The sequence below is a fragment of the Kogia breviceps genome, chromosome X, assembly GCF_026419965.1.
Source record: "Kogia breviceps isolate mKogBre1 chromosome X, mKogBre1 haplotype 1, whole genome shotgun sequence".
Taxonomy (NCBI): Eukaryota; Metazoa; Chordata; class Mammalia; order Artiodactyla; family Physeteridae; genus Kogia; species Kogia breviceps.
In genome coordinates, this window is record NC_081330.1 from 42981597 (window position 1) to 43004909 (window position 23313).

Sequence of the window (23313 nt, forward strand, 5' to 3'; positions counted from 1 at the left end):
CATTTCACCCTCAGAAAAATCCTGAGAGGGTGTTATTTCAGTTGGCAGACGAGATATGTGAGTCAGGAGGGGCTGAGCTATGCTGTGGTTAGAGACAATCCCCAAATCTCAGTGGCTTATTCCTCACTCCCACTACATGTGCATGGCAGGTGCACATCCATCACAGGATGGTGGATGTAAGAGATCTGATCTCTTCTTATTGGAATGACTTCGAGACTAAAAGTGACAGAGCAGACACCATCTAGAAAGTTGTCGATCGCTGTGCCTGAGGGAAAGAGGGCCCTGGGCCTGGGGCGAGGTCTCACACCAACAACCATAGTTTGTGGCTAAGAATTATTTCACATATCACTCAAACCCATTAGCCAAAACTAGTCACACTTATGACCCCGCCCTAACAAAGGGGATAGAGCAAACGTGCAGTTCTGCCAGGGACCTGGAACAGGGCAGAAATGGAAACACTTGGCAAACAGGACCACTGACTGCTGCATGATGCAACTGAAATGCAGAGAGATTGAGTACTTGTGAAAAGTCACATGGGCAGTAAGGGACAGAGCAGGATTTGAATCCAGACAGGTATGTTTTCAAAGTTGATGTTCTTTACATACTCTTTTCTATATTGTATGCTAGTCTCTTAAATTAAATACATATATTCTCTTGACCCCTGAACAACGCGGGGGTTGGGGACGCTGACCCCCTGCACAGTAAAAATTCCGCAGATAACTTTGGAGGCCCCCCAAAACATAACTACTAATAGCCTACTGTTAACTGGAAGCCCTCCTGATAACATAAACAGTGGATTAACACATATTTTGTGTGTTATATATGTTATATAGTGTATTCTTGCAATAAAGTAAGCCAGAGGAGAGAAAATGTTATTAATAAAATCATAAGGAAGAGAAAATACATTTACAGTACTGCACTGTATTTATTGATATTGAACATTTGCATCATCTACTTACAAAATGAATCGTCTTTCCGTCAGTACCTACATCAATAATGTCTTATATGATACAAAACATGGTAGATGTTATATGTATTACTAACACTAGATACCAAAATGGAAAGATCATGTGAAAAGAAATTCATATTTTTTTACAGGTATAGGGATTCGTGCATTGATAATGAAGAAGCAGTGGTATGACTGCCTTATTTTTGTCTAGTGAGATGGATACCATTGCTTCATGGTAGGCTTGAACATATACTAATGAATGAATCATTATAAAACTTTTATGGCATACAGTATCACAGTCATATTCATAATACAGTATTGGAAAAATCGTTATACTAAAAAAAACACATACCAGTGGTGACTATAGGCTGATATGTAGTTTCTCCCATTATGAGAGAGACAGAGACAGAGAGACACAGAGAGACAGAAAGACAGAGAGACGTACTGTATGAGTATGTAATTCTTTGAAAGCAAGTTTATAAAACAGTAAGCAAACTAACACATCATTATTTTTTTACTAAATATCACTCACCTTATGCCTGTGTAACGATAGACTATCTATCCACTTCAATACCTGTCTTGTACACGATGTTCTACACGTTTATTATTTACACATTTGTTGAAAAAAATGCACATATAAGCAGATCCACTCAGATCAGACCCTGTTGTTCCAGGGTCAGCTGTACTTATAGTAGAGATCCTATTACTTCAGTGCTCCAGTTCCCTCTTCCTTAAACATCCGATGTGCCAACAGTGGAACTGAATAGACATGGTTGCAGTGGCAACATTGCAAAGCTGCAGGCCTCCTCCGAACAGATGAATGGATTGGATGTTTGAGTGTTCATAATAGTCAAACATAAAAATTAGAAAATAAACCCTGGTGGTAGAGGAAAAGCCGTTCATGGATCACTTACTTTATAAAAATTACTCTCTGGGCTTCCCTGGTGGCCCAGTGGTTGAGAATCCGCCTGCCGATGCCGGGGACACGGGTTTGTGCCCTGGTCCGGGAAGATCCCACATGCTGCGGAGCGGCTGGGCCGCTGAGCCTGCGCGTCCGGAGCCTGCGCTCCGCAATGGGAGAGGCCACAACAGTGAGAGGCCCGCGTACCACAAAAAAAAAAAAAAAAAAAAAAATTACTCTCATGTCTTTCCAGTCTCTTAAAGGGAAAGTAATAGAAATAAGAACAGAAATTAATGGAACTGAGAACAGATATGACAAGAGTTCAACAAAAACAAAAAAATGAGAGCTATAAGCACTTTAGAGAGATAAGATAAAAAGGAAATATCTAGCAACAAGGGTCAAGAAAATTAGAGATAAGGGTAGGAGAAGCCACTCTGAAATGAGAAAAGCTGTCACACGTTCAGTTTCAGCAAAGATTCAAAAGATACAACAGTGTTATGGAAAAGATATGCTGATAAACTTAAAATTTAGAGAAATCAGATAAATCCCAGAGAAAAACAAGATTTTCCATGAAAAAGAAACAGAAAATTGTGTTATTATTAATAATATTGTTGACAAAGAATACACAAGAAAGCAAAATTTTTAGCCAATCTCAGTTAGTTACACAAATGCAAAACGTATACATAAATTAATAGCAAGCTAAATCCGGCCATGGCTAAGACAGGAAACACAGTATGATAAAGTCGTGTTTAATCCCAGGCATGCAACGTTGCTTTAACATTCGGAGATCTGTGAAGTTAATTTAGCCCATTAGTGAAATAAAGGAAGGAGGAAAGGAGGATTATCACAAAATATTCAGTAAAACAAGGCCAACAAATATTGAAACAACCAATCAGCCGTAAGACTGACAATAACAGGAATTCTCAGCAATTCATAAATAGAAAGATGTTTCTTTAGACTGACAACCAATATTAAAAATAGATTAACCTACATTATACATCATACTTAATAGTGAAACGTTGGAAGCATTCCCTTTAATATCAGAAGAGAGACAAAGATGACTTACATGACCACTTTGTTTTAGCATCATATTACATCTCCTAGTCAGTACAGTGAGCCAGAATGTATATATACAACTATACACATGTGAATTAATAAATGTGTGCAAGTGAAAATAAAGCGGTGAAGATAACAGTGTTACCTTATGTAAATTCAAGAGAGGCTAAGGAAATTAAGATTAATTATAGAGATTAATAAATTTGTTGAGTATAAGTCTAATATACACAAAATAATTGTAACAAATAGAAAGTACCGTTTTCATTCTGAAGGTACCATTTACAGAAGCAAAAATTATAACGTTCTATAAAATCAACTATGAATCGGATTCCATTGGTAACTCTTCTGACATACATTTACACTCATATGCTTTCTGTTCTTTAGTGAGGAAACAGCTAAAAACATGAAACCAGTGTGTGTGTGTGTGTGTGTGTGTGTGTGTGTGTGTGTGTGTGTGTGTGTCTGTACATTAACCAGAGGCCCTTACAGCTCAGGTTCTAAACGGGATCTCGGTTATATGAAGCACATGCACCATCCTGAGACTTGCAGGCGTAACTGAATGACATGGGAGCCACGTATGGCTCAGTGACATGGTCAAGTGTGTATGATGGGAGGGGTCTCTGGTTCTTATGGAAGAGTCACAGCAGAGTGCCTGCACTGCATACATGTCAGTTAGCACACAGGCAGCAGTGGCGTTTCAGCTATAACAGTCCCAAAGCGTCAGTGGACTTCCCCTGGCTGTATAGCTTCCAAGCTGTCTTTTCGGGCCTTCACAGAGTTTTTGTCAGCTATGTAATATATTTTATTACCAACCTCTTATTTTTATAAAATAGCTATTAGAATGAATAGCTGCCATAGGCAAGTGGGAACTGTGATTGATAGAGTACTTGACACCAAAATTTGTTGCAAGCCAAGGGACCTGAAGGAAGTGGGATTCTGAGCAAAGTTATTTGGCTTAGGTACATCTGAAGACAGTAAGGATCCAACTGACATTAGAGGAGGAAATATTGGTGTTCCATGGCACACAATGGTGAAACAGTTGCAGGAGTTGTCGCCTGTGGTCACTTGAATGAAATGCCTTTGAAGTCAATGTGTCGGTGGACCAAATAGATGCTCTTAGGGACTCAGACGACGCTCCCTGCCCCACAGCACTGAGAAACATATTAGTGCGGAGGTCATTTTCATCTTCGAGGTACTCTGAAGTGGCTGACTGGTGTAGGCCACAGATGAGATGGGACATCCCCTCATTTCAGGGAGTATGTTGGAGTCCTGGGGTTGCAGGCCCAGTAGGAGCACTTAACCTCCTGCCTCAAGGTGAGTGCTGTCTATCTTAATAAGCAGCAAAGCTGGAAGAGTAGTCATATTGGTTTGAACTACAGCAATCTTTGAAGGTGGCTAATTGATCAACAGATCCCTTGGATCTTGAAATATCTGAACATACTCCAATGTTACATTTGATTACTGTAAAAATAAATAAAATATTAAAAAGTATGTATTTATAATAAAATATAAGAACAAAAAATAAATAAATCAAGCTCTAAATCTGGTGACTTGAGCTATTGTGATGGTAAATGGTAGTCCCTTACTCAATTCCCACACTTGACCCAGAACACGATGAATGAGTGGACTAAGAAAGGACCCACCAGTGCAGTCGCAAGAACCTACAGTAAATCTTCTTCCCAGGCTTAGCCAAAGGGACTATCAGCCATTTACTGCTGTTACTGTGCATTTGCTTAAAGGACACTTGCTCTAAACCAGAGCTCAAAAACCTTTTCCTGGAAAGGGTCAGATGACAAATATTTGAGGCTTTGTAGGCCTTTCAGTTTCTGATGGAGCTATTCAGATCTGCACTGTAGAGCAAAAGCTGCCACAGACACAGCATGTCTGTCTTCCAAAAAAACTTTATATACGGACAGGAATTGTGAATTTCAAATAATTTTCACATGCCAAGAAATAAGATTCTTCTTTGGATTTTTTAAACCATTCTACTATGAAGAAACAATCTTAGCTTGCAGGTCAGGTCATACAGAAACAGGCTCATGGACCGTAGTTTACCAATCTCCACTGTAAGTTAATGGAATCACTAGGTCCCCAAAAAGAGCACTGAGTGGAAAGTCAGCAAAGTGAGGTGGCAGGCATCCCTAAGGTCTTCTGCCAAGCATAACCCCAAACCAGATGCCTTTTAACATAGTGGTTTTCAACCGTATTTGCACACTGAAATCACATGAAGAGTTTTAAAAATGTGATTGCTTGGGTCTGCCCCAATCTGTTTTAATTGTTGTGGGTGTAGGCTGGTGCTAGTAATTTTTTCAATCTTCCCAAGTGACTCTAGTGTGTAAACAAGTTTGAGAAGAGCCTGAACAATTTAAGTGAATAGAGTGCAAGTATTTTACAATATTTAGTTTGAACATGTTATAATTGTGGTTTTGGAATAATAATATTCCATTAATGAATACATAGAATACTCCAATTATAATAAGTATATAACTGTGCTGGAAAGTATGAAATAAGAATTCCCATGCAATAAACGGAGAATGCTCTCCTTCAAGGAAGGAAAGAAGGAGGGAAGGAGCGAGGGAGTGAGGGAGCGAGGGAGGGAGGGAATAGGAAAACGCAGTGGTAAGGCAGGGGCCACCAGTGGTAGGGTCAGGGAGGAAGGCTGAAACACTGATGAGCCCAGAGCCAGGTATGGGTTAAAGCCAAACACCCAGGAGCCCAGGGCTGACTCGACAGTGAGGTCTTTTCTTCAGGAGACGCTCACAACCCAGGGTAAGCATGGAAGCGACAGAACAAATACAACACATGGAGTGATTGGTACTGAGGGAATAGGAAGAATAGAAAAGTCTGGAAAAGACCTAAAGATAGTATTTCCCTAGAGAGATAAAGGAGTGGTAAAACTTGAAATTATATCCATTGTATAAGAATAGAACACTGACCAGGAAGATGGCTGATTGAACACAAGGGTGGACTTTCACTTCCTCCTGAAACTTCATTAAAACAACATTAAAGGTAAACAAATACAATGGTGCATTACCCAGCAATGAAAAGGCAAGGACATAGGTGGATCTGAAGAAAAACATTTATGCTAAGTTAAAGACGCCAAACACAAAGGAGTACAGGATGTGTGATTCCATTTATATGAAATTCTAGAGCAGGAAAAGCTAATATATGGAAATGAAAGCTGATCAAAGTTTGAATGGGGACAGAGGAAGAGGAGGTGATTAACTGGGAACCTTTAGGGAGTGTGGTACGTGGTCTATATCTTCATTAAGCTGGCGGTTAGCCCTAACCACTGATTTATACATGTAAGGAACCGGGGATCAGGAAAATTTGGGTGAGTCATGTAAACTGTTGCGGCATATTAATCAGCAAGGAGGCACTCATATCTGCTTATCAATGATAATTTGTCCTTGTTATGCTGCGTAAGGAGTCAACAGCTATAGTGCTTCACCCTAAGCACCTGGGAAGACGCTGACCCAGACACAAACATCCTTTTATACAAGCAAAGCATAGATCTGAACGAATAACTATTGTGCATTCCAGTCACCCATTTATAAATGTAGTTGACACTCTCACATGTTCCTTTGGTTAGAGTTCTTAATATTTATAATCACACATAAAAACATAAGCATTCATTAATATGAATTAATATGGTTCATTAATATGAACCATACTGTAATATAAAATTTTATAACCTGCCTTTTTTTTATACACTGTACCATGCGGTGTCAGAAATATTCTGTCTTGCTTTTTGTAATCTACCACTTAAACCCAAACTCTTTCTTGAACAATAATGCTTTTTCTTTCCTTGCGTAGCGTTTGGAAATGGGAACTTCAGCTCTTCCCTCATTAATCCCTCCACATGCCTGTTTCAAGCTCTGAACCTTTAATTTTGTTCCCCTTAAACAGTATGTCAGTGTGTTTCCCACTGCGGTTGCCCAGTTTTACTATTGCCACTTTATAACATACATTAGTAGCTGAAACTGCATCTTGCCCCCATACTGCCATCCACTTTCCTTTTCATAACATCAAACGCTACTAATACACATTCATCCCTTACTGAACAGCAGATACTGTATTAGGTACCTGACCTAGGAATTGATAACCTACTTGTTGTGCTCATTAGGTCACAGGCACTTCTTCAGGGGCTTTCCATGTATTTCCCTATACCAACTCAATTCTCACAATTACCTCACGAGGTAGAAACTATTACTGTCTTCACTTTGGCAGGGGAGGGGGGACGGAGAAACTGAGTCAGCATCAGGTCCAAGTTACTTGCCTTGGACCATAGAATTTAGCAGCAGTATTCAAACTCTTATAGACCTGACCTCAAATCTTTTGCCCATAATCATTAATGTGTGACTCTGTGTTCAGACTGAAACGAGCACTGGGATGGGACTCACAAAGTCGGGTAGGCAGTGATGAGTGTGGGGTCTGGGACCAAGATGCTCTGAACTCCGCCTTCTGTCTGAGAGGCCGATCATTGCATGCTGTTGCCCTGTAAAGTCTCTCCTTTCTAAGACTCTGTGGGAAATGTTTCTCTGGTGTTCAAACTGAAGGTGAAGTAACAGAGACAGACAAGCTACACATGGAAAGAAAGGAAGGTTTCCAGAGGGTGAGTGCATATGGCCAGGATGAATTCAGTCCTTAGAGGCTTTTTTCATTTGTGTTTCATTCTCTTCCCAGTGCTCAGGCTCATTTTTCCAGCCCCTACATCCATCCCTTGGCCTTTACACTCTGTATGTCAGGTACTCACGTCCCTTCTTTTCCACCTGTGCTTGAGTCCAATGACAATCATTCTGCCCCCCTTCTGACAATAGCAGCCACTCTGGTCCCATCATCCTTCTCTGCCAAAGAGGCTGGAAAGCACAGCCGTGTAGCTGTAGGTATATGTTTAGGCAGGAAATATTTTGTATGATAAATTCAAAAAGGGAAATATCTGGGTCAAAGTATAAGAATGACTTCTGAATGGTATAAGCATACTATAAGCAATTACACTCTCATACACTGTTAGCGGAAATGCATATTGCTGTAACTATCATCACACGTCCTTAGAAAACTATGTCTTACATTGAGAAATATTGGTGTGGTTCTTCTGGGAGGCAGAAGAGCAGGGACTCAAGTCCTGGACCTACCCTGAAGCCCAAGCTGTGCTCCACTGGGTTATTTGGCCTCCACCACTGGGGATGCTCGATATCCCTGGTCAAACCCTGGGTATTGTTAAAATTTTTTTGGCACAGAGAACTCTATCACAGTACTTGTGTAATTTAAAGAAATCAGTCAATCACCAATATGAAAAAAATCATTAAAGAGCATATTAAGACTAAGACCAAGGAGCAAAAAATGGTCATATGTAATACAGTGGGATCCAGAAAATGTAGAGTAGGACCAAGTTTTGGGCGCAGTGCATTTACCAACATGATTTGGAATATATGTATCTGTAACCTAGTTATAAAAGCTTATAATGCAAAATATTAACACACACCCATGCACATTCACACTTTTCTCTTCCTCTGAGAAGTAAGCCATGCCTACTGTCTGTCACACAGCTGAGCACCACAGTCATGCCTGTGGGTTCGGAACTTTCTTCCCCCACCCACCAGGCATCCTGGAAGAAGCTGTGTCTGCTGGATTCAAGGAAAGTTTCTCCTTGTCTCTGTATCCCCACTGTTTGCAAAAGCCTCCCTTCCTGTGATCAGAAAAGCTGTAGTTTTAGTGTTAGTCAGCAGGGTGGGGCTGAGTTCTATTTCTAACTGTACATGAATGAAAAATATTAATTTTGCAAAAGCAAGAATCAACACATGGTACTTTTACAAGCAGGTTATGAAACAATTTTGCAGCCCAGTTTTTCTTTTTTTTGTCTGAAATAAATGGATGTGAGTGGAAATGGTTGAGATCTGTGGCTTCTCAAATGTGGCTTTGTTGATGATCCTAAGTTGCTCTTACACACATTCATTTAACAGATATTAATTAGTTGTTATTCTATGCCAGGCATTGCCAGCCCAAGGGGATTTCTAATCTGCAAACCCTGTGATCCAGACAGATTTCTCCTCGACTTCAAGAAAGATATCTCCACTTCATCCGAGGTACATGGACCCACCCAAGCAGGAGTGACTAACATCTGGTCACAAAACATCATCCCAGGTCTGCACACAGAAATCTCTCCCTGAGACCTGAAAGCTCACCGTTAAAGGAGAACCAGTTCAGTAGCTGGAAGTACCCTTAGGATGTGGAGGGAGACTGATAGGTGAAGACACAAACCCCCTTCTGCCACTTACTTGGCAGAGAATCCTGGCACATTTATTGTATCTGACCCCTGTGAACCTAAGAAGGGACCATGGATACAATCATCATGGGGTATTTGTGAAGAGGTCAAAGAAATCTAGTGAGTCTGCCCAACACTGAGCAAACGTAGGTTGCTGCTGGGCCAGTGTAGGCTTACTTCTCACCATGTTCTCTCCCTATGATAGAGAGGATGCTGTTGCCATGTACTCAGTGGCATCGCAATGATGTAGGCAGAATTCCAAAACGACACAAGAAGTCGCCATATGAATACACATGATGTCATAAAGGATACTAACAACTCTTTCTTTGTGGGAGGATCAGACATAAGTGGTGGAGCCTGAGGGGCAACCCAGGCAGCCTGAGTGGGAGGCACTAGTTGCTTTATAATACTCCTGTCATCACCTTTGATTCTGGCAGCCCGACTGAGAGACAGGGAACAGACTGAGTTGCAAGTGGTCAGTAAGTGAATGTATGTGTGTGCGTGTAAGCGTGTGTGTGTGTTGCCCCCTCTGTGGCTTTTGATCACATATCCACTCTCCTGGAAGAGTTCCCAAACAAGGAAATGCCTGAGATTCCTATGTCTGAATCACCTTGCTGAGGGAGGTCTCTAGCCCTGCGGAGGCACCCGAGGTATTTGGTCAGCCGGGGGACTGCGGTAGCTGTTAGCTAGCTCCCTTTTATGCTTTCCCCTCGGCAACTTTATTTCGGAAGGATTGTGGGTTCTTGCAAATGACTCTGATTCTTCCTATACACCGTATGTAGACCACATGCCCTTACTGCTCCCTTGAATATGTGAATTTTTCCCTTTCATTGCTGGATTTTCCTGAAAACGAGTTGGCTGCCTTGCATTCTCCAAAGGTCACCAATAAGGTTCCTCTTTGTTGTTGTTATTGTTGATGTGTATCATTATGAACTCCTGGCTTTTGTATATGTTGGTGGGCTTCAAAGCATTGTTATGTGGTGTTGACCAGATGAGTGAAATGATTTGACTTGCACTCTGCTGCTGGGTTGATATCAGACAGATAAGGGAGCCAGTATGAAAGAAGCGGGGCCAGCTGGACAGCAGTACAGTCCAGGAGATAGATGTTGGTATCATGGCCAGGGTGGTGGTAATTCAGGTGGTGGGAAGTGGCTGGCTTCTGGACATACTTTGGGAGACGGGCCGAGAGAATTTCCTGACCAGTTGGATGTGGCGTGTGGGAGAAAGAGAGCACGCCAGGCCCCCTCCGAAGTTTGGAGATTGAGCAAGTGACATTTATGGGTCAAATGCCCTATTTGTGTTTCCTTTCGCTTCCAGTTCCACACAGGGTAAATCCCAAAGTTGTGAGTAGAAGGTTTGCCCTGACAGCAGGCCACACAGGGAAAGCAATGGTTCCCCAGAGGAGGTCATCTGAGGCCTGGTTGTAATCACTCCATCGGGGATTGATAAACAGTAGATGGATCTTTACTCATAAGTGTGCCCTGAGACAACATGGAATAGTTAATGTACAAGAGGCACAGCACACAAACCTAGAGAACCTTAAGTATGACACCCCAAAGGAAGCTGGTTTCTAACAGTGTAATTATCATAATCCTCCCTCCCCACAAGCCACTAGTATGATTATCTGCTGGTTCACTGTTTCAGTGGAATGTGTTAAAAATAAAATAGCCTTAGTGAATCCACCTATGGGAGAGAGAATTGACACGATCTTATTTCTGCAGGTGCTGAAAGACTTCCAAATCTTTTCCCATGGTGAATTAGATATGTTGGAGGAGAGAATTTGTGGATGAAGGGGTGGACAGCAACACAACTCCTAGGAGTGAATACAAGCTTAGGTATACCCAGGACACTTTCTCAGCATGCCTGTGGCTTCAGTATCCAGTACAGTACATCTCAGAGTAAAGAAAATGAACAAGAGCCAAAGAGAGGCCTTACAGAATGATGAAAGGATCAGGACACCAGGGAGACATAAAGATCCTAAATGTGTACGCACCAAACAACGGAACCTCAAAGTACATGAAGCAAAAACTGATGGAACTGAAAGGAGAAAAGGCCAGATCTATAATTATAGTGGCAGCCTTCCACACCCACCTCCCTCTTAGCAAAGGACAGAATTACTAGAGAGAAAATCTGCAAGGATACAGGAGACCTGAATAACACTGTAAACTAACGAGATGTACATGACATAAATATAACAGTCCTCCCACAAACAGCAGAGTACAGGTTTTTCCCAGAGGGCCTCTAACTTCACCAAGTTAGACCAACTCCTCGACCACCAGACAAACCTCAATAAATTCAAAAAGAATTGTGGTACTTCCTCGGTAGCGCAGTGGTTCAGAATATACCTGCCAAAACAGGGGGCACAAGTTCATGCCTTGGTCAGGAAGATTCCGCATGATGCAGAGCAACTAAGCCCGTGTGCCACAACTACTGAGCCTGCACTCTAGGGCCTTCGAGACACAACTACTGAGGCTGTGAGCCACAACTACTGAAGCCCGCACACAAAGAGCCCATGCTCTGCAATAAGTGAAGCCTCCGCAATGAGAAGTCCGGGCACCGCAACGAAGAGCAGCCCCCACTAGTCACAAGTAGTGAAAGCCCATGTGCAGCAAGGAAGAACCCACACAGCCATAAATAAAGAAATAAATTTATTAAGAAAAATAAATCTAAAAAAAGATGAATTAAAATCTCGCAAAGTGTGTTCCCTGGCCACAATGGAATCAAATTAGAAACCAGTAATAGAAAGCAAAAAGAAGAATCCCTAAACAATTGGAAAAGGTGGTTGACACATCATTCCAGGTTATCATTCACACCCTTGTTATAGAAGAGCTGAAGTGAGGAAGAGATGCCTGCTGAACAGAAAGGCATTTGAGTCTGGCCCAAAAGACAGCTCACTCGGGCTCTTTCAAACAGAGTATTGTTCAGGGCAAGTCTGGAGGGAGGGAGACTGTTCAGGAGGCTGTTACATCAGTGCCACCTGACATTAAAGCTCCTAATGCACTGGTAAATGATGTACAGCTAGCTTGCTGATTGTTAGTGGAATCGGTTTGGTGGCTGATTGGTTTTGGGAGGCACGAGAGAGGTATTGGTGTGGTTGTTGGAAAGTCCTGAGAGAAAGCAAGATTCGGGTGCCTTCCTGGTATATACATGACTGTTGTCCAGTCTAACCCATGGACGCATGCACCTCCGTTCTTTATCAGTCCTGCTCCACTGTTTTAAATATTTCAATGCAGTTGTCTTCTCCTCCCTCCCCTTTCTCCTCCTTCTTTCTCCTCCTTATCCTCCTCTTCCTCATCCTGCTCCTCCTCGATTCTTGCCTTGACAGTGCCATCTGTTGGATAAGGCTGTCCTCTCTGGACAGGCAGAAGAGTGTCCTTTCTGTGGTTTGTGGGATTGGTCCCTTAAGCCAGGTAGGCACTTTGCCTGCCCTACCATCCTGTTAGCCTAAGACATGGTACGTGGTAAGTGGACCACAGATATATCTTCAAACTTGTATTTTTGTTCCTCTTTTCAGAATACAGTGATGGTGGTAGACCACCTCAAGGAAGAAAGAAAGGTTGGAGTTCTTTCCAGGTAATTCTGGCAAGAGGCACCCTCATTATGAACACGATGGGTGTGAGCCTCAGCCCTCACACCTCCAGGAGGATGATGGAAACGTGGTGAAGAGGGATGTCCAGGAGAGCCCTGAAGTAAGACAGTATGTGGCCAGGCAGCAGGGTTTGTACACAGCAGTCCCTGGGACTATGCACCTCTCACAGTCTCCGTGGACTTGTTTTTCTTCTCTCACTGCAAAATTGAAGCATGCTAGAAGTGATATAATGGTTGAGCCATCCTAATTGTAGTGCTGGTGTCAAAGAGATGAGGGTGCACATATGACTTTCTTAGCGTTTGTGGCCACTCACCCAAAATGTATGGAATGTGCAGGAGAGAAAAGCCAGGGGGAGTTGCCTTGATCTCATGTAGAGATGCTGGTTTATTTCATTTGGGACAGTTTGTAATCTGTCCTTTTTATTACCAGGAGTTAACAGTCTTGTTCATCTAAGGGCAGATTCCAAGAAGCAGTGTAAAGGGAACAGGCTGACTGTAAGGAGAACGGAGGAGCCTCTCTCAAAGCAAAGATGGAAACTACTGCCAAGGATATAGAGCAACTCCACATTGGAGTTCTCAGTTTGGCAAGCTGAGTGTGGTAGATGGAGGGTCGAGCCTCTGGAGACCTTGTCTGAGGGGCAAGCAGTGTCTGCACTTAGTAGGGTCTCATTGAAATTTATAAAGTGAAGATCGTCTCTGACACCTTGATTATTTGAAAGAGGGTTTGACTGGAGAAAAAGAATATTTAGGAAATCCATATTATGCAGAACCATAAGAAATCATACCAGTGGTCACTTCCCTAGAAGCCCTTTCAAGCTCAAGAGAAGGCTGGAAAAAACAGGAAAATGTTCATCCTACAGCCTAAATTCCCTGTTGTCTGTCCACCCTCCCATCCCTTCTTTTCATCCATAGATTCCTTATGGGATAAAGTATGACAGGACATGGTTAATGAACTCAATCCAGAGCCATTGCAGTGTCCCCTTCACTCCAGTGGACGTAAGAGATGATGCCAAAGCCAGACGCTTGGGCACAAGGAAGGGGGAGAGAGACACCTGGTTCAGCAGGGTCTGTTGGCTTCTGATACTATTGCTGTTGCAGTCAATCCCTGTAGTTCCACCTCGTGAAAAATGCGGCTCCGTTCTTTGTCCAGGAAGCTAGCACTGCGTGTGCACTGATAGATGTCATCTACAAGATTTGTGATGAGGAAAGCCAAAAGGTGTGTGTCCATGGCATTACACGTACCTCATCCTGAAGAAGGAGTACAGGCCAGGGGCTGGTTGTCTTCTTTGGAACTAGAGTTCCTGGTGCTTACCCCACCTCTTCTTCCTGCAGATACCTGTCTTTGTCAGCCCCTCCGCTGTTCCCTACTCTGTGCGGGATAAGTTGAAGCCAGAAGAAATGGAGCAGCTAAAGGTAATGCAGACTCAAGGCATGTTGTGTGCCAGCGCTCAGACCCACCTCTCCTTCCTCAAGCCCCCCGTCCCCCTTACCCCCAATTTCGCTGCCACCACCGCAGCCTCAGAGCGGCTCTCTCCACCTCTCTCTCCACAGCTGCATCCCGGGAACTTGTGAAGTTGTTGTCAGGGGTCCTGTCACTGGGCTCAGACTGCTCCTATACTTGACCTCCCCATTCCCGACACCCTGGAACCGTGAACAACTGCCCTCTCAGCCTTAGTGTCCAGTCGTACCCTGACTGGGCAGCACCATGTGAGCATGTACAGCACGTGCGACTCTGAGGGGTACTATTGTTTGTTTGCTGTTGAAGTGGAAGGAAGTTCTCAGGGCTGTGTGCATGCCTTCACCCGGACTTCATCACTACCCCTGCCACCTATGCCAGGTGAGAGCCCTGTTGTGGGGAGGAAATCCCATCCCAGACTCGGCTCAGGGCTGTGGGAATGTGGTGGCACAGACCTTACATTTACTAAATATTGTGGAAAGCCAGCATAGAGAACCCAGGAACAGTCTAGCCAAGTGTTTAAGAATAGCATGGATGGGCTTCCCTGGTGGCACAGTGGTTGGGAGTCCACCTGCCGATGCAGGGGGCACGGGGTTGTGCCCTGGTCTGGGAGGATCCTGCATGCAGAGCAGCGGCTGGGCCCATGAGACATGTCCACTGAGCCTGCGCGTTCGGAGCCTGTGCTCCACAACGGGAGAAGCCACGGCAGTGAGAGGCCCGTGTACCGCAAAAAAAAAAAGAGTATGGGCTCTGGAATTGGCCTATGAATTCTCTCCTTGAACCAACACTCACACACTGTGTGACCTGGGTCAAGCCATATGACCACTCTGTGACTCAGTGCCTTCTTCTGAGAATGCGGATCAGATCATCCACTCCTTGGGCTGTGGTAAAGGGTAAATGCTAAATTGTCCGTGGTTTGGGGATAAACTTATAAATCGAGTGAATGTGGTAGACAGTCTCTCCAAAGGTAGGCTCTGTGGGGAGGGCAGAGGTACCAGTCAAGGAACCTCGGAGAGAGACACAGCAGGGGTATGGAAGGAATCTTATTGCTGAGTGGCAGTGGGAGCAGGATCGTTGTTTGGTGTGTGGGGTGCTCCATCTGTCCATTTGTCTGAGGGCCCATTTTTCCTCCAGTCTATGCATTGTGAATGATGAACTGTTTGTGAGGGATACCAGCCCCAGTGAGACTCAGAGTGCATTCCCCATCCCAATGCCTACAATCTCCTCCCTCTCTCAGGAGCAGCAGGAAATGGTGCAGGTTTTCTCCACCATGTCTGGGATGAAACTAGAGTGGTCTCAGAAGGGAGTGCTGAGTGCATGGGAATGAGGTTGGGTAGAAACGGCAGGGGAGTGAATCATGGAATCTCGATAGCAATTTGGAAAAACATATTTTTGAATATGTTGCTTCCAAAAAATAAAAGTGAGCCCATGAAAAAGGAATCATCCTATTATACGTGTAAAGGGATTTCAAGAGAGTATAATGCCCAGTGACATTTTCCTGTATACAGAAAATACAGGACAATCTGCACACACACCAACCAAACAACAAACAAACAAAACACCCCACTAGAACTGTTAACCAAATTCACCAAAGATGCAGGATACAAGACCGATATACAAAACTTATTTGTATTTCCATGTACATTCAATGAACAGCCCAAAAATGAAATTAAGAAAGCAAGCCCAGTTACCATAGCATCAAAATGGTACAACGCTTTGAAACAAATGTAACAAAAGAAGTGCTAATCTCATACTCAGGAGTCTGTAAAATACTGTTGAAAAATATAAAGAAGACCTAAATAAATGGAAAGACACTCCATTTTCATGGGTTGGAAGGCAATATTATTAAGATGGCACTACTACCCAGAGCAAACTAGGTTCAATGCAGTCCCTATCAGAATCCTTCTCTGCAACAATTGAAAAGGTCATCCTAAACTTCATATGGACGTGCACGAAAACACTCTCAAGAAAGAAGAAAAAAGTTAGAAGATTCACACTTCCCAATTTCAAAACTTGCTACAAAGCCACAGTAATAAACACTACGTGGTACTGGCCTGTGGACAGTGTATGAATCAATGGAATAGAAGTGAGAGTTCACAGATAAATCCTCACATTTATGGTGAACTGATTATCAACCTGACAGCGTACTGAAAAAATCTGATGGGAAAGTAATAGTGTTTTCAACAAATGGTGCTGGGACAAGTGGGTATCCACGTGCAAACCAAAGAATTTTGACCCCTGGCTCACACACCATGTACAAACATAGCCTGAAAATGGATCAAAGTTCTAAAAGTAAGAGCTAAGACTATCAAAATCTGGGAAGGAAACATATGTGTAAGTCTTCACAAATTAGGCAATCATTCCTTACATATGACACCAAAAGCACAAGCAACCAAAGAAAAAAAGTAGATACATTGTTGACTTCATCAAAATTAAAACTTTTGGAGCATCAAAGTACAGTATCAAAAAGGTGAAAAGCCCACCAACAGAATGGGAGAAAATATTTGCATATCACGTATCTGGGCAAGAATATGTGAAGAACCCTTGTAACTCAACAATAAAAAGGCAAACACCCAATTTTTTTAAATGGGGAATGGCTCTGAATGGACATTTCTCCAAAGAAGACATATAAATGGCCAACAAGGAAATGAGAAACTTCTCAACATCATTAGTCATCAAGAAAATGCAAATTGAAACCACAGTGAGTTACCAGGTCACACCCACTAAGATGGCCTTCATCGATGAAACGAATGATAACAAGTGTTGGTGAGGATGTGGAGACATTGGAATTCTCATGTGTTACTGATGGGAATATAAAAGGGAGCACTGTTTTGGGAAAACAGTTTGGCACTTCCCCAAAATGTTAAACACGGAGTTACCAAATGACCCAGTAATCCCACTCCTAAGTATCCTACTGGGAGAAATGAAAACATGTGTTCACTGTAAAACTTGTTCAGGAACATTCATAGCAGCATTATTGATAATAGCCAAAAAGTGGAAACAACCCAAATGTCCTGTAGCTGATGAATGGATGAATAAATCTTGGTACATCCATATAGTAGAATATTATTCAGTCATAAAAATGAATACTGTTCTGATACACGTCATGACATGGATGAACCTTAAAAACATTATGCTAAGGGAAAGAAGCCAGTCACAAAAAGTCAACTATTGTATGAAATGTCCAGAATCAGCAAATCCACAGGCACCAAAAGCAGATTAGTGGTTGCCAGGGTTGGGGCGAAGGGGAGGAATAGGGAGTGATCACTAATGTTTAAGGAGCTTCTTTTTGAGGTGGGAAAATTAGTTTGGAATTAGATAGTTGTGGTGGTTGCACAATCGTGTGAATGTACTAAAAAGCTCTGATTTGTATACTTTAAGATGGTGTGTGCATTGTATCTCAATAAAATATGGTTGGAGACTTGTACTTTAGAATTTTTCATTTGTTATTTCTTGAAAAACATCCTTGATCAGTATATATTGAATTCCCTTGTTCTTTTGCACAGCTCTACTTTTCTGTTTTGAATTCTAGTGGGCATGAATGCTAGTGATAGATGCTTTGGTTTTCACTGGGTTTTTCTTCGTCATTACACATAGTGTTCATACTGGTACATGTGTCCCAGCAAGAAAGTGGCATAGATTTAGCGGTGGCATTGCATGGTCAGTGTGACTGTCCTGTGGTACTAATGGAGACCACCTGTGGTTCTCCTACTGCAGGTGCCTTCAGGACAACAAATAGAACTACACGAGAGCTGATCATGTCTTAAGTATGCTCAAGGTGATGTCTGGGAGTCAAGTGGGTTAAAGATGAACATTTCTGGGCCTTCAGGGAGGCCAAAAAGTTGGAGGCTGGTGGCCTGGTAATGTAACTCGGGGAGCAGGCTCTTCTGACATTCCGACTCCTTCTCTCTAGACTGAGGGCAAGATCCTAGAGGAGGCCTTCAAAGAAATACCCTAAAAGGAGCCCTTGGATGCCATCTTTGTCTTCGTCCACATCATCAGTTCCCTCCAGCCTCAGGCCACACCCAAGCCTGGGGTTGGATGCCTGGATGACCAAGAAGCCAATGTTAGGTTGTAGGCCAGGTAACATTGCCACGTGAAGGGTCAGGTGTTCTGTGTCTCTTCCCCACTCACAATTGTTGTTTGGTTTCATAATACAGAGTGCTGGTGCAAGCTGTATGTTGTGTGTCCTCCATTGCTCTTCCCTGCCCCAATCATGAGCCAGTAAGTCCAGGACTGAAAGTCCCTGCCCTCCGCCCCGAGGAGGAGGCACCTTCTAACCCAAACAAGTGGGTTGTTTATACACTTTTTTTCCATTTATAAAACATTAATATTCTGCACAAAAATGGGATAACAATAGGATTTAAAGTGCATGCATCAAAACTCCTTTATGGCCCAGCTAGATGGGTGTACATATATCAGGCATCAAGTTGGGAAATTTAAAAATACATTTACACAATTGAAAATGGAAACACAGCATACCAAAACTTGTGTGACAGAGCAAAAGCAGTGATCAGAGGAAAATATGAGTGCCTCCTCGCTGATTAATAAGCTGCAATACTTTACATGACTTACCCAACTTTTCCTGATCCCCGGTTCCCTACATGTATAAATCAGGGGTTAGTGCTAACCCCCAGCTTAATCAAGATATAGGCCAAATACCATACTCCCTAAAGTTTCCCAGTTAATTTTCTCTTCTTCCTCTGGCCCCATGCAAACTTTGATCTGCTTTCCATTTCCATATATTAGCTTTTCCTGCTCTAGAATTTCATATTAATGGAATCACACATCCTGTACTCCTTTGTGTCTGGCGTCTTTAACTTAGCATAATTTTTTTCTTGTTGAGATCCACCCGTGTTCTTGCCTTTTCATTGCTGGGTAATACACCATTGTATTGATTTGTTTACCTTTTATGTTGTTTTAATGAAGTTTCAGGAGGAAGTGAAAGTACACCCTTGAGTTCAATCAGCCATCTTCCTGGTCAGTGTTCTGTTCTTATACAATGGATATAATTTCAACCTTTAACACTCCTTTATCTCTCTAGGGAAATACTATCTATAGGTCTTTTCCAGCTTTTTCTATTTTTCCTATTCCCTCATTACCAATCACTCCATGTGTTGCATTTGTTCTGTCCCTTCCACGATTACACTGGGTTGTGACCATCTGTGAAGAGAACACTTCACTGGCGAGTCATCCCTGGGCTCCTGGGTGCTTGGCTTTAACCCATACCTGGCTCTGGGCTCATCAGTGGTTCAGCCTTCCTCCCTGACCTTACCACTGGTGGCCCGTGCCTTACCACTGTGTTTTCCCATTCCCTCCCTCCCTCGCTCGCTCCTTCTTCCTTCTTTCCTTCCTTGAAGGAGAGCATTCTCCGTTTATTACATGGGAATTCTTATTTCACACTTTCCAGCACAGTTAAGTATTTATTTTGATTGGAATATTCTATGAATTCATTATTGGAATATTATTATTCCAAAGACACAATTATAAGATTTTTAAACTAAATATTGTAAAATACTTGCACTCTCATCATTTAAATTGTTCAGGCAGATCTCAACTGTGGAGCACGCCATGCCCGTTAAGGGTATTCGGCCTGGAGGAAAATGACTAATTGAGCACAGGCTCCCAAAATAGAGGCAGGCATTCATGCATGCCTCAATAAGGTTGAGCCTACGCTCTTGGGACTTCTCCACCCACGTTTTCCCCGAGGTGATCAGTGCATGACAGGTGCAGGTGAAGCCCATTCTGGACGGATGAAAGCCCCTTTTTGCTAATGTTTATCAGAAAGTCAAGAACAGTATGCCCAGTCATAACAGAAACTTTGGGTACAAACAGAGACGGTAGAAATATTGTTATCAAGAAGTTAGCAGGATGAAGGATAGACTGTTCCCACGAGAAAGAAACTAACCTAATCTTAAACAGAACCTAGTGTGCTTTAACTCCCTGAACTTCCTGTATCTGCATTTTATAAAAGCTGTGCATATAAACAATAAAATTGACACTTGTTTGCAATGGCTCCTGGTGTCCCTCCCGTCCTCACTCTTTCCTCTTAAACTTTTTCCTCATTCCCTTGTCGCCTGAATTCGAGCCCTCGGTCGTGCTGGCAGCGACACTCAACCTTGTTTACATACTAGAGTCACTTGGGAAGATTGAAAATATTACTAGTGCCAGCCTACACCCACAACAATTAAAACAGATTTGGGGGCAAACCCCAGCAATCCCATTTTTAAAACTCTTCATGTGATTGCAGTGTGAAACCGAGGTTGAAAACCACTATGTTAAAAGGCATCAGCTTTCGGGTTATGCTTGGCAGGAGACCTTAGGAATGCCTGCCACCTCACTTTACTGACTTTCCATTCAGTGCTCTTTTTGGGGACCTAGTGATTCCTATAGCTTACAGTGGGGATTGGTAAACTATAGTCCATGAGCCTGTTTCTGGGTGACCTGCAAGCTAAGAATGTTTTTTTGTAGTCGAATGGTTAAAAAAATCCAAAGAAGAATCATATTTCATGGCATGTGAAAACTATTTGAAATTCACATGTCCCTGTCACTATATAAAGTTTTATTGGAAGACAGCCATGCTGTGTCTGTGGCAGCTTTTGCTCTACAATGCAGATCTGAATAGCTCCATCAAAAAGTGAAAGGCTTGCAAATCTTCAAATATTTGTCATCTGGCCCTTTCTAAGAGAAGATTTTGAGCTCTGGCTTAGAGCAAGTGTCCTTAAAGCAAATGCACAGTAACAGCGGTAAATGGCTGATGGTCCCTTTGGCTAAGCCTGGGAAGAAGATTTACTGTAGTTACTTGCGACTGGACTGTAGGGTCCTTCCTTAGTAATCCACTCATTCATCGTGTTTTGGGTCAAGTGTGGGAATAGAGTAAGGGAGTACCATTTGCCATCACGATATCTCAAGTCACCAGATTCAGAGTTTGATTTATTTTTTTTAATGTTCTTATATATTTTATAAATAAATACTTATTTTTATTTTATTTATTTATACAGTGATCAAATGCAACTTTTTAGTATGTTCAGATATTTCAAGATCCAAGGGATCTGTTGATCAATTAGCCACCTTCAAAGATTGTTGTAGGTCAAACCAATGTGACTACCTTTCCAGCCTTGCTTCTTATTAAGGTAAACAGAACTCACCTTGAGGCAGGAGGTTAAGTGCTCCTACTGGGCCTGCAACCCCAGGACCCCAACATCCCCACTGAAATGAGGGGATCTCCCATCTCATCTGTGGCCTACACAAGTCAGCCACTTTAGAACACCTCGAAGATGAAGATGCCCTCAGCACTAATGTGTTTCTCAGTGCTGTGGGGCAGGGAGCATCCTCTCAGTCCCTAAGAGCATCTGTTTAGTCCACTGACACATTGATTTCAAAGGCATTTCATTCAAGTGACCACAGGTGACAACTCCTGCAACTGTTTCTCCATTGTGTTCCACAGAACACCAATATTTCCTCCTCTAATGTCAGTTGGAGCCTTACTGTCCTCAGATGCACCTAAGACAAATAACATTTCTCAGAATCCCACTTCCTTCAGGGCCCTTGGCTTGCAACCTATTTTGGTGTCAAGTACTCTATCAATCAGTGTTCCCACTTGCCTATGGCAGCTATTCATTCTAATAGCTATTTTATAAAAATAAGACGTTGTTCATAAAATATATTACATAGATGACAAAAACACTGTGAAGACCAGAAAAGAAGGCTTGGATGCTATGCAGCCAGGGTAAGTCCACTCACGCTTTGGGACTGCTAGAGCTGAAACACCACTGCTGCCTGTGTGCTAACTGACATGTTTGCCTTCCAGGCACTCTGCTGTGACTCTTCCATAAGAACCAGAGACCCCTCCCATCATACACACTTGACCATGTCACTGAGCCATACGTGGCTCCTATGTCATTCAGTTACGCCTCCATGTCTCAGGCTGGTGCATATGCTTCATACAAACAAGATACAATTTAAAACCCGAGCTGTAAGGGGTTCTGGTTAATGTGTACACACACACACACACACACACATACACACACACATACTGGTTTCATGTTTTTAGCTTTTTGGTCACTAAAGAACAGGAAAGACTATATAAGTGTTCAAGTATGTCAGAAGACTTGCAAACGGAATCTGATTCATAGTTGATTTTATAGAACGTTATAATTTTTGCTTCTGTAAATGATATATTCAAAATTAAAAGGGTACTTTCTATTTCTGACAATTATTTTGTGTATATTAGTCTTATATTCAACACACTTATTAACCTCTATCATTACTCTTAATTTCCTTAGCCTCTCTTGAATTTACATAAAGGTAACTATGTGATCTTTTTTTTTTTTTTTTTTTTTTTTTTTTTTTTTTTTTTTTTTTTTTTTTTTGCGGTATGCGGGCCTCTCACTGTTGTGGCCTCTCCCGTTGCGGAGCACAGGCTCTGGACACGCAGGCCTAGCGGCCATGGCTCATGGGCTTAGTTGCTCCGGGGCATGTGGGATCTTCCTGGACCAGGGCACGAACCCGTGTCTCCTGCATCGGCAGGCGGATTCTCAACCACTGCGCCACCAGGGAAGCCCTATCATGACATCTTTATTTTCACTTGTACACATTTATTAATTCACATGTATATAGATGCATATATACATTCTGGCTCACTGTACTGCCTAGGACATGTAGTATGATGCTAAAACAAAGTGGTCATCTAAGACATCTCTGTCGCTCTTCTGATTTTAAATGGAATGCTTCCAAAGTTTCGCTATTAAGTTTGATGGTTTCTTTTTAACATCTTTATTTGAGTGTAACTGTTTTACAATAGTGTGTTAGTTTCTCCTTTACAACAAAGTGAATCAGTTATACATATACATATGTTCCCATATCTCTTCCCTCTTCCGTCACCCTCACTCTCACCCTCCCTATCCCACCCCTCTAGGTGGTCACAAAGCACAGAGGTGAACTCCCTGTGCTATGTGGCAGCTTCCCACTAGCTATCTAATTTACATTTGGTAGTGAGTATATGTCCCTGCCACTCTCTCACATCGTCACCGCTTACCCTTCCCCCTCCCCATATCCTCAAGTCCATGCTCTAGTAGGTCTGTGTTTTATTCCCATCC

The 23313-nt window shown here is 42.6% G+C and overlaps 1 protein-coding gene across 1 annotated transcript in view; it reads left to right on the forward strand.

The window, feature by feature from the left end:
* The first annotated feature begins 4520 nt into the window (after positions 1–4520).
* Positions 4521–23313, forward strand: part of LOC131748077 (nuclear RNA export factor 2-like) — an 89965-nt gene continuing 71172 nt past the window's right edge. The window contains 5 exon segments of the mRNA XM_067023160.1: positions 4521–4551; positions 10731–10747; positions 13672–13755; positions 13871–13981; positions 14092–14172. Coding sequence (XP_066879261.1) covers positions 4521–4551; positions 10731–10747; positions 13672–13755; positions 13871–13981; positions 14092–14172 — 324 coding nt within the window.